This window comes from Glycine max, chromosome 9 (assembly GCF_000004515.6).
Source record: "Glycine max cultivar Williams 82 chromosome 9, Glycine_max_v4.0, whole genome shotgun sequence".
NCBI classification, from domain to species: Eukaryota; Viridiplantae; Streptophyta; class Magnoliopsida; order Fabales; family Fabaceae; genus Glycine; species Glycine max.
Window position 1 is genome coordinate 39,000,873 of NC_038245.2, and position 12,187 is coordinate 39,013,059.

The following is a 12,187-nucleotide window of genomic DNA, read 5'->3' on the forward strand; positions in this document are numbered from 1 at the left end:
ATATAAAATATTGAACATTAATTCAGTAACCCAGATAAGATGTTCAAGTAATTAAGAACATGATGTCCGTTCATTTGTTTTTGGACTTGCGCTAAACAATGACAAGACTTTTGTGTTTGGGTGAAGATGAATGATAATGACAAGTAAAAGGAAATGCATCATCAATAATCATTAATGTGTTTGGATGAAAAAATTTAAAATTCTAAAAAATTTAAAATTTTAAGAATTTTAAATATTTCAATTGAAATTCTTTTATTTTTTAAATTTTGTATTTAGATAAAAAAAAATTAAAATTGTGAGGATGAAAGAAAATGGAGGTAAAGGAAAGAGAAAATATGATTGGTGTACTTCCAAAGAGAAAAACAATGCTATATAGGCAGTCGCAAGGAAATCGGGACACGACAGTGTACCCCACCACACCCGATCACAACATTCAGTCAACAACGCAAGGCATGACCCAGGCCCTCCGCGTCGGTAAGCACCTCCGCCGTGTGATGGATAATGACGGCGGCTCCCCTGACTTGTAGGTGTAGTTCTATGTGCCCCCTATGTTCACATTCGATCAATGCTTCACGAGCTCAGACGATATTTCTTGAAAAAGAGGATCATCGGCGTGAGAGAAAATACGCTAACGTTTTAGAAAATTCTTCTAGAGAAGAGAATTTCAATTTTTCACTTTTTAAAAGGAAATTCAAATTTCACATTTTTAGTTGTTTAAAATTCTATTTTAAAATTTCAAAATTTTAAATTCTTTATAAAAAAACATCCAAATAATAAATTTTAGATTATAAAAATTTAAATTCTTTGATAAAAAGGATCAACTCCCATATATATACCACGGTTGTTTCTGGAACAGGAGATGTACAATTAGAGTTTACCCTGGAAAGACTTTAGGAGTTATAAGTTTGGTTAGGTGGTAAAAAGAGAAGGATGGAAGTAAAAGGTTGCCAAATTGATTTCCTGTTAAAAAAGCTGCTGACAATTAACGATTAATAATTTGTCGATAAAAAATACCTCTCGAAAGACTTTCTGTGATAAAAAAACAATACATTACATACTAATCTACGCTGGAACCTAGTTCACGTACATGGTAACGGTCGTATGATTCAAAGGTTCACATCGCAGTACATTTGCCTGATTAACATAAACATTATCATACAAAGAGCATCAATCATTAAGCTTAACAACTTTATTCAAAAAAATAACAAGCAGCGTGTACAAGAGATCATTATTAACTTACTGTGGCACCTAATTTCTGTGTTTAAAAGTGTCTATCTGATTGTATCAAGCTGACTTCATGAAATAGAGATTAACAATCCATTTGCTGCAGTCACTTCTTAAGCAGCATTTTTTGATTCAAGTGTTCTGTGAATAATAATTGCACTCTACTTTCTATAAAAACTTCGATCAACTAATGAATCCAACACTTCGACACGTACAGAAGAAAGAATATTTTTCATGGAGATCCCTCATTTCCATTTGTGAGGCATGATATCAGGGTGAAGTCCCAAAACATGCTCTGGCATAAAATCATGGCGTGTTAGAATCCCAACAACTGGAGGTCTCTGCAATACGAAGTGATTGTTAGCATATTTTGCATTAGGTGAAGCAAAAGAAGTCAACTTAACTAAGTACTTATTCAATAAACTCTTATTAAAATGAGAGTTTATTCATGAGCTCAATGATGAAGCTTACTGAAATAAGCCAAAAAGAGCTTATTTTAATTGGCTTCTCCATGACACTTGTTGAAATAAGATAAAAAGAGCTTATAAGAAGGTCAAAACTCCATAGGCCACTTCTATAAATTCAAATAAGTTTTCTAAATGCTCCTGTGATCTAATTGAAAGAGTAAACCATCAATTTTATCCTTACACTATTACCCTCTTTCCTGAATAGTCCCTAATGTAAAAAAAACTACTCAAGTAGTCCTAAAATTATTAAAAGTCACGCCAAAGTAGTCATCCAAATATTAAAAAACCCTTCAAATTAGTCCCTAAACTTAACTAAAATACATCAGCTTAAGGACCATTTAAAGTGATAAACATTCAATACTTTAATGAGTACTTAAATACTTTACTTTTGGGACTATTTATGAGAGAAGCTCATGCTTCAAGGACAAAATTGATGGTTTATTTATTTTGGAATCTTCAAATAAACTGTAGACAGAGATGAAAAACTGTAATGTTTACATGGCCAAAGAATGCATATGACAGATTCAAGTGAAGGAGTATATAATAACATTTTTTGGGAGGGAAAAGAAAAGATATCATACCCCTTGGCTCTTTGGAACAACACACATGTGCCTGAGTCCATGTTGTCGGAAAAGAATAGCAGCTTTGGCTAGTGACATTGTCTCAACCACAGTGTAAGGAGATGCATTAGTTATGGGATGGAGATCAACATACATATCCATCTCTTCCTCTTGGATATCAAGATCCTCTAGTTTGATCCCCTTTCCTGATCCCGCCTTTCCAAAATCCAAAGTAGAAATTCTTTGGAAGATCCTTTGATTTGCAAAACCCCTATCCCTTGAAAAAATCTTCTCCTTCAGTAACACTAGTAAATGAGACCTCAGTACAAGTCCACATAACTCTGGTGAATCTGAGAAAGGTGGTTCATCAATGACAGGAAACCCATTATGTCCAGTAGTATTCAAAGCTTGCAATATATTTGCAACCTTTTCGATGCCAGAAAACGTTATCAATGGACCGGAAACAACATCGCGTGTTACTAAATTCCTCATGTAAGGTTCTGCATGAGCCTCCAAATAAGGAAGTCCTTTGATCTTAAGTATTTGATCATAGACACCCTTGTTGAAGCTGTCAGCCACGGATTTTGAGACCAATAAGACTAACATCACAAGTGGAAGTAACAAGAGATCATTAGTGAGCTCAAGCAATATGACACAAAGAGACACTGTCATTCTCATGGTGCCACCAAGGAAGGAAGCAGCTCCAAGTAAGGCAAAGAGTCCTCTGTCGAGTTCGGTAATCGTTTCGAAGAGCCGGCCGAAGAGACGGCCATAGGCAGCACCAGCAAGTATGACAGGAATGAAGAGCCCGGATGGAATAGCAATGCCATAAGTGATTATCCCAAGACAGTAAATAGTAGCAAAGTAGATAAACAAACTGGTAATATGAAACTCTTTGATTATCCTGGGGCTAAATAGATTGCGAATAGCATCATCATTGGTGTTTAGAAACAGGGAAGCAAGATCATTGTAGTAGCCTGGTGGGCATTGAAAGCTTTTGTAGTCTCCAGACTCATCAACAGAGGGACAAATCACTGTTGAATTAGAAGGACAGCGAATGCACTTTGCAATCCATGGCAAGAAATAATAACAACATGATGTCAAAAGAGCAATTGTGACAACAAGAGAGATTTTGGAAAATGCACCTTTTCTGCCACAAAACACAAAAAAAGGGGTTATCAGTAATATTGTTAATACATTATAGCTTAAACTATTCATTTGATCCCTGAAGTTTTTCTCATTTTAAGTGTTTTAGTCCCTATACATGAAAATTGTAAGTTTTAGTCCCTACACATGTATAAAATTTAAGTTGTCGTTCTCATTGATAATATCATATAACACTATCTGACAGAGTAAAACGGCTACAAAAAAATTCTGACAGTGATTAACTACCAAAAAAACTATTTTCAAGGACTAAAACTTTCAGTTTTTCGTATAAGGACAACTATAGGACCAAATGAGAAGACTAAATTGGTTAAATTTATTAGGATGCATCCATCCTTAATTTAAAGTGGTTAAATTTATAAGGTACTCTAATTTAATTAAGGTAAACACCCTTATTTTCTCACTTTATACATTTCCTCACTTTTAGAATTTGGACTTAGGGACGAACTCAATTCTCCACTACCATTTGCAAGGTGAGGATTGTCCACACTTTATAAATTCTATTTAAGCAAATTAATGCAATCCCAAAGAGACCGTAATTAAGGCAGCTTTTCAAAACACCTTTAGGGCTATCGGCATCTTATGCCACTTTTTTCTCTCTTTTAACATGGGCTTAGGGCCTAACTCAATCCCCATTTAAGCCATGTCTCTAATGAATGAGATTAAACACTAGGATGAAGCTGCATATAAGGCAGCCCCTAAAGAGGCCACAATTAAGACAGGTTAGAGGTAACCGCAATTAAGACAGTCTTCCAACACTCATTTTAGAGAAAGTATTATCTGTAAGCATGATTAGAAAATAGCAAGTAAATGGCTAAGAAACTATTTAACTTTGAATGTGAGGACATACCCATTGATGATGCTATATGTCCGAACAACCTTATCCACAAGGTAATTATATATGCTTCCAAGAATTCCAGCAATGGCTCCCAAAAGTAGCACTGCAAATATCCCACTAGCACTATATGTTATATTGGCTGAACTAACGTCATACATTATCAGACCACCTTCCCCAAATAGCCCACATTTCCCTGTGGCACAAAACTGAATTGCAACTCTTAAAACAATAGCTACCACTGCTGTTGTGAAAAAAGTCCTCCAAAGAAGAGCACTCCGCCACCTGAATGTATGGCCCATAAAAATATTTTTAAAAAAATGTTCAGTTTTCTAAAATGGTCATAATTTACAATGCATAGCATCAACTGTATCATCTATCTTGTCATGCAGTTAAGATCATTAGATTAAAACCAGAAAACATGAAGCAGAGTTCCTTCTCTAAAATCTTTTAAATAGAAGGTGTATTATACCCTTTTACTCATAGCATAAACATTTGAGAGTACTCAAGGCATTAAGTAGAAGATATATTGTGTAGGCATCATATTCCATTTGTCCATAGAAAAGAAACAGAAGCCTTAAAGATCATAAATTATCAAACATAATGAAGTTATTCATGAATTCAGTGACATTCTTCCAATTAAACTTTATTTAGTACACTAACGTCAACTCCATATAGTAACCAGTTAGCTGCCTGCTTTATTTTCAATTTTTATTTTATAAGAGAGACTACTAACTTTCAAGTTATGTAATTCTAACTTCTTAAAAGTTAAGCAAAAATACTTTGATTTGTTTCACGTATTCGTATCCAATATCCATACTCTTGGATACTTCACCAATACCTTTAAAAAAAGTTATGAAAATCCAATACAACTACATACGAGACATAAAAGTATGTATAATATAAAAACATAAAAGCATGTCCGTTGATGAACCAAGAAATGAAAATTGTCTTCTATATGGATGATTTCAAGAAAGATGTAAAATTGATATTATTCCTATTTGTAAACAATAGAAGTGATTTGTGATGGCAATTTATAATCTTTATTTTGTTTACTATGTTTTGCGAACTTTTATACATATCTAAATATGTATCTTACACTATATCATATATAATTTTGGAATAAACATATCACCGTATCAGATACATATATTGCATTTGATACACGTATCAAATCTATGCATGACATCACACTAATAATGATTACACATTCACAGTTATCTTACCACTATTCATGTCATTTTACTGCTTCTTTTCCTTTAACATTTTATACTGCATATTAGAATAAAGATTGTAGGGATTTTTCTTATCAGAATTACAAGTTTGCAATCTAAAGATACCATGAAGTTGGGAGAGAAAGAGTAATTTGAGCTGAAATAGATACCATGAAGCTGCCTCTTCAAGGGCAAAAAGGACACCACCTACTGGTGCACGAAAGGCGGCAGCAACACCAGCAGCAGCACCACAAGTAATCATGTCTCGCCGGTCTCGGTCATTTTTGAAATATCTAAGCCAAGTGCAAGTCAAGTGATACTTGTGAGATCCACCCTGACCCAATAAAGAAGCTATGCATGCACCTGTATGTACCATAGGCCCCTCTTTGCCCACCACAAATCCAGCAGAAACTCCTAGGATGGAACCAAATATCTGTCACAGTTAAAACCATATATAAGTTTCATAAAGACATGGAGCATTCCCCAAGAAGCAAAAATTATTATTTTGTTCTTACCACTAGAAAGGGGAAAAGCACAATGTATTAGGAATGAATCAACACAAGCTAAGGGGGTGTAACAAGCTACACCTAGTGGCAAAAAATATTTTCTTGTTGTGGCTGTATTCTCTAATGAAATCCTAATAACATTTTCAACGTATCTAATTATGTGAAATTTCTTATCCATTGCTAGTCAACTAGATCAAAGAAAATAGCTTATGTCAGTATAAGAATAATCCTTTAAATTGTCATAGTTTAATCTATGTTTTATTCATTATCAGAATAGATTGAGGATCAAATTGTTTAGTGTCTAGCCATTGAATCTGATACCATGTCAATAAACAAATTCACCTCAAAGTTTAAGTGTAAGCACTGGAATAATAGGTTTTATCTCACATTTTGGTAGGTCTATCTTTTCCATATTATTTTGCAGAAACACCTAAGATAAAAAAAAAGAGGTAGAGAAAGAAGTATAAGAAACACCAAACATGTCACAATAAATAGTATGTATATAAAATCACCTATCTTGAATAATTAAGAAATTGTTTTAACTTTTCCTTGGTAATATCCCCTGTAGTGCATTGATAATATTCACTCTTCACTAAAATTCTTTTATCTGAAATAGAAAACTAGTACTTTGGGTCATTTTCATTTGTTCAAGGAGTTATTCAATTTTTATCTGTGTTTATGCAAAAAGGGTAGACTTGCTCCTAGCATTGTAGTATTATTCACCTTTACAAAAAGGGTGCTTGGAGCCAAGATATTTTGAGCATCCACGCCATTGAGATATGCTTTTACCTCTGGAATGCCAGAGCCTGCAGCTGCTGGAGCAATGAAAGCACAAAGTGCAGCAGCAGCAGCTGCTAAACACATATTCGCACCGGCATATGCTAAAAAAGCATCAAGATATCTGCACTGGAACTACTAATCTGTGAGAATATATGAACACTGAACAGTAATGCCAACCATAAAGAATTGCATGACAATGATTAGTGATAACTGATAGAAAATAATTTCAACCAAGATCCCAAAATAATTTCTGCAAGGATTTTTGTTCAGTAAATTGGTGAATTATGATAGGATATAAATATAGAGAGATAGTTAATATACAATTTAATCCATGAAATGCTGCTTATTTTTGGTCCATGAAAGTAATCATTTGTACAATCTAGTCTTTCAATGTATCAGCTTGCTCATGTTTTAGATATTTCATCACAAATATATAAACAAAATGTGAGCAAAATCAATACATTTGGGGAATCAAATTGTATGTATTTACACTTTTGAAGACTAATTAGTCACCAAAAAGACTAAAATATAAAATATGATCAAGTTAACACATCCGCGGACCAAATTGTATATATTAACACTTCCAGGGAATAAAGATAAACAGAATGTCACTTTCAATAGTCACATTATAAGCACATCATATATATCTTTAATGTAAAAGTTATGAAAAGAACAATTAGCATCTGAAAAAAAATCAAGTACAGACCAAATGTCCATTAAGCAGTAAGCCAAATGCATCTGGTTGGAGCTAGGAGCAAGCTCACCTGTGTTTAGACATGAGACCGGTGGTCATAAGAAGCTTGAAACCAGCTATGTTCTCAACTGCAAAACTGTTAAAGAAGCCAACCAATCCAGTACCTAATCCAATAAGAAGAGCAAATCCCCACTTAAGCATCACATAATGGATTATCTGAACCTTCTTCTTGGATCTCCAGTCATTCTTCAATATTTCATTGTCAAAAATCCTGAAATTAAAGAATAAGCATTCTGTTGTCATAGCTCATTCCTTAAGTACCTGACTTGCCCATGCAATAAAAGCAATTCCAAAGTTCTTGCTATTTATAATTTTCATTAGCTGATCCATAATTATATGATTTTAAACGCAATGGCAAATTTAAAAGAAATACAAACATGGAGAAACAGAATAGAATCCGACATAAAAAAGCTAACGTAGTGGCAGAATGGGGGAGGGTCATTGTATGCAGCTATACTTTAAAATTTGTAAACATAAAATGCTAAGGTAAAACTAGCTATAGTGGAACCGTGGAAGGCACTAATAGATGTAGATACCCTTTGCCCAGATTTCAAAAAAGTAAAAGATTTTTTACTCCCAATATAATTAAGTATAGGAAGTAGTAACAGTGAGCTACTTGCACAATTATTCATGAAAATGGACTCTTTTTTCAATCAAAATATTTTACTTGGTTAGTAGCAAAAAAGAAAATATATATTTTACTTGGTTTTGGACAGAAGTCACAGAGCACAATGACATCGGGTAATTTATGTCGTTGACCCCACCAAATGGGAAAATTCTTTGTTTTTGTTGTTATTGTTTATAATATTCCACTTTAATCTTGAGGTTGTGTGGTAATGGTAACTTTTTGACACTATATTGTCCCCTCTCTAGTTTTTTCTTGTCTATTCACCAAATATCTTTTATTGAAAAAAAATCAGTCTGGTATTTTTTTGTGACAAAGTTTTAACTTACCCTTTCATCCTATCTCTTGTGCACTGAAATTTGAGATCCCAAGTATCACATGAAATTCTGAGCACATTTGCTCCATTTAACCACTTGAGTACCTGAGATTCCAGGCAGAAGGTTGCAAAGCTGTAGAACTATTTATTTATTTTTGTATAGATCGCATGTATCCTACACCCGAGACAATCGTGCTCAGACTAGTAGAAATATTAAAGGTGACAAAGTTCTCTTTCTGAGTGTTTGGCACAACTACATACTATTTTGAAACATTTGTAGAACTAATTTGCTAAGCTAAAAGATAGAAGGTTTTGTTTGGCAATATATGGTTTATAAACAAGGACATTCTAGACAGCATAAACTCCAATTTGAAACAACTGATGCTATTACTAAGTTTGTAAAGATTCTAAAATTGAACCCTGACATCCATAAGGAAGCTAAACTGCAAACAAGGTTTAAGTTTACAAACGACACAGTGAGCACGAATGTTAGGGATTTTTTCCACATACTGCCATGCTACAAGGTTTTCATTCTTTCTCTTATGCTTCTTATCCCTCTCTTATGCTTATCATCATTTGTCCTTTCACAGTAAATACAAATTTTAGTGATTTATCCCATATACACTAAAGTTCTACTGTTTGCTGGAAATAAATTACAAAACTACCATATATCCTCTCTCTAAATTAAAATATCTACATTGAATGAAAGTATTTTTAGGACTTATTTTTCAATGAGAGAGTTTTTGGGAGTTTTTTTTTAAAATTTTTATGAGTTGTTATCACTAAAATATACTTTCTAATTTCATATATTGAACATTTATTTTAATTTTTTTATTTCTTTCAAATATACCTTTTGATTTTAATTTCAAATTTAATTTAATTTAACAACTAAAATATTGTTTCTCAATTCTCAAATCACTCTCATTTTATCTTTGTCTATATGTTTGATTTTCTTAACCTTTTATTTCTTTCAATTTATTTTTTTCATATTTATTTCTAAATTCAATTTGAATTTTTATAAAAGAAATGATCAAATAGTTAAAAATAACATCTTATCATAATATATATTTATTTATTAAATTTTTTAATTATAATATATTTTATATATTGTAAAACATTTATTTATTATAAATTTTAATTATATAAAAATAAACATTTATTTTGTACGTTATACCAACTAAAATACTAGTTTATTAACAAAATCTAAAAGTCATCAAACAGAGGAAGCACATGATGCAAAGACACCAATGCAAAATTGCAATTAAAGATACTTACAAAAAGGATATCATGTCAGAAAGTAGCTGGAAGGAAATGATAAAATGCTAAACTAAGTATGATTGAAATAAAGAAACAAAAAGCAGGTGGCAGACAGGACAACAAACTCCTAATCAGTTTTCTTTGATGTGTGCATAAACCACCAACCCCTCCCTCTGCCCTCCTAAAACAAAAAAAGTGATAAATTAAAGTTCCTCTATATGCAGTTTACAGAAAAAATTTCTTGCAACTGTATAACTGAATTCTGAACCAGCTTAAAATACTATTTTATAGAAACTAAAACTAAAAATTTAAAATTTTATAACAACCATATAAACATATTCAACCTAATAAAAAAGAGTATGTCACCCATGTTACTTAAAACATAATAGTGTGTTTAAGCTCAAAATTAAAAAGAAGATTGCTTACTCATAGTCAAGGCTTTCAATAGGGCAGGGGTTGGCACCAACAATAGCAATCTGGGAGGTGGTGTTAGCCCTCTTCATAAGAAGTGGCATTGTATGAGCCATGTTTCTGTCATATATCCCTGACCAGTACCCTCCACTTTCTTCATTTTCTATGTCATGCTCATAATCACTGCAGTTTACACCATCTTCTGCATCCATCTTCTCAGCTCCTTCTCCGCCGGTTGGTGTCATCATAAGAACCTAATTTACACTACAGCACATGTATGTTAGTCAGAACAGAACCTGCAACAAGCACAACCACATCTTAAGCATGTGGTGAGATCAAAGTGGCATGTCATATTCAACACTTAAAAAAATTTCCCTATACTTTCCTCCACAGTAACAACTGACAAAAATTATTGAAGATTGAAGATTCAGAGAATCATAAGTTGGATTTGATCAAACAGTGAGTTCTGTACAAACGATTGTTAACTAACCGCTAACAGAAAAAAAAAAAAAAAAACAGAAGTACCCTGAAACTCTAATAATACAAATCATCTCAACAACCATAGCTTTCAACATTTTAAAGACTAGTTTTGAACCATAGTCAGTCAACTGGTTGAAATTCTGGAAATTTTTGAATCAACATTAATCACATGAAGAGTTGGCATATTCAACAAAAAGGAATCATAGGAAAAATTTCTCAGCATACAAACTAATGGCTCCTCAACCCCAGCGAATCAAAATCAAATCCTGGATGTGCCCAAATGCAAATAAAATAAGACAGTACTTAAGATATAAAAAGAAAAAAAAACACAACAATATAGGCAAAGATAGAAGTATCAGAAATTGTAGCCTTTACAGTGATGAATTATGCTCCTTCTTCTGGGGTATTTCCAACTCTGAAGATCATCCGAACATAAACGTTATCCGTGCATCTCTTTGGAAAGTCAAGAGAGAATATATATGATAAGATTAAGATGTAAGCGCTAAGCAGACAAAACACATCAATGATTCACTGCCACTACTTATCAAGTGTCAAATTAAACTTTGACACGAAATCTCGTTGTCTATTTTTATTTAATTCAACGTTAATATTAATTTCTTTCTCTTAGAGGAGTGGTAGTAAAACCTGTCTAATATGTTATTCTTACACTCTATTGATTAAAATTTATTCAAAATTATAAAATCACTAGAGATTTATTAAATGAGACATAAGACTCACAAAGTTTTATAATTTTCAATATAAGAGTGTACAGCAGAGTAAGTGTGGGAGTCTTTAACATTTCTCTTTTTCTAATTATCAATGAGATCTCTCTCGTTTCCTATTCATGGGCCCCTTTTCTCCCCGCAACTTCCATAGCCCTTCTTTGAGTTATTTCTTAGTGATTATTCTGCTTAATTCTACAGTATTTGTTAGATTTACCAGCATAATTTAAGATGGTAATTGGAAGAAATCCTACAGCCACCACAAACCATGAAAATTCGGTCCTAGAAGATGATCATGATGACCTTCCATTTTTGGATGCATACATGAAGCTGTGTATGTAAATTTTTCTCTATAGATTTGAACCTTATTTAATTGACAATATTCCTATGTTCCACCATCATCATCTAGAACTAATGGCCAACTCCACCGTCAAATATTGCCATAATAACCAACAAAGGTGAACATTTAAAATTTAATCTTTAAAACAACAAATAACTCTTACTAAAACCATAATGTCACTTTACACTACACAGCATTATGAAAAATAAAGTATCTATTTATCCATATTCACGTAATAGGTATTTAATCATCTAATAGTAACAATCTTTCTCACCTAACAGATTCTTCCATTGTGAACCCAAGACCGAGTTGCCGCCATCCATTTCAAAAACCAAATAGAATATCTAAGACCAAATTGGCATCATCCTCATGCCTTATGAAGCCTTATTTGTCACAATTTTCTAACAAAGAACCAAATGAAACCATAGAGGCACGCAAATTCGAATAAAAAATTTCACAATGTGGCGTCCAAAAAGGAGAGGCCATCATCATATTCATTATCATCTTCTGGATCCCTTGGGGCGGCTGCAGG

At 33.0% G+C, this 12,187-nt stretch overlaps 1 protein-coding gene across 2 annotated transcripts; it reads right to left on the reverse strand.

Annotated features, from left to right (window-relative positions):
* Positions 1-1,174: 1,174 nt before the first annotated feature.
* On the reverse strand, positions 1,175-11,148 carry LOC100777170 (chloride channel protein CLC-c). 2 transcript variants are annotated; one of them, XM_003533220.5, is made up of 8 exons: positions 10,969-11,148; positions 10,129-10,377; positions 7,515-7,715; positions 6,694-6,871; positions 5,635-5,897; positions 4,266-4,535; positions 2,273-3,401; positions 1,175-1,565 (listed from the first exon to the last, which is right to left on the reverse strand). In XM_003533220.5, the coding sequence occupies exons 2-8, from the start codon at positions 10,359-10,361 to the stop codon at positions 1,470-1,472; spliced, it is 2,370 nt and encodes a 789-aa protein (XP_003533268.2). In that variant the 5' UTR covers positions 10,362-10,377; positions 10,969-11,148; the 3' UTR covers positions 1,175-1,469. The 2 variants fall into 2 exon arrangements, with proteins under 2 accessions (XP_003533268.2, XP_006587398.1); XM_006587335.4 differs by lacking the exons at positions 10,129-10,377; positions 10,969-11,148 and having other exon boundaries at positions 6,694-6,876; positions 7,515-7,643.
* Between the last annotated feature and the right edge of the window lie 1,039 nt (positions 11,149-12,187).

Bases quoted from the DNA above. Each gene is read 5' to 3' on its own strand.
- LOC100777170 (XM_003533220.5), bottom strand. From the start codon at position 10,361: ATGATGACACCAACCGGCGGAGAAGGAGCTGAGAAGATGGATGCAGAA. The intron at 7,716-10,128 runs GTAAGCAATCTT...CTTTAATTTCAG, and splicing joins ATTGAAAGCCTTGACTATGA to GATTTTTGACAATGAAATAT. The intron at 1,566-2,272 runs GTATGATATCTT...TTCGTATTGCAG, and splicing joins TTGTTCCAAAGAGCCAAGGG to AGACCTCCAGTTGTTGGGAT.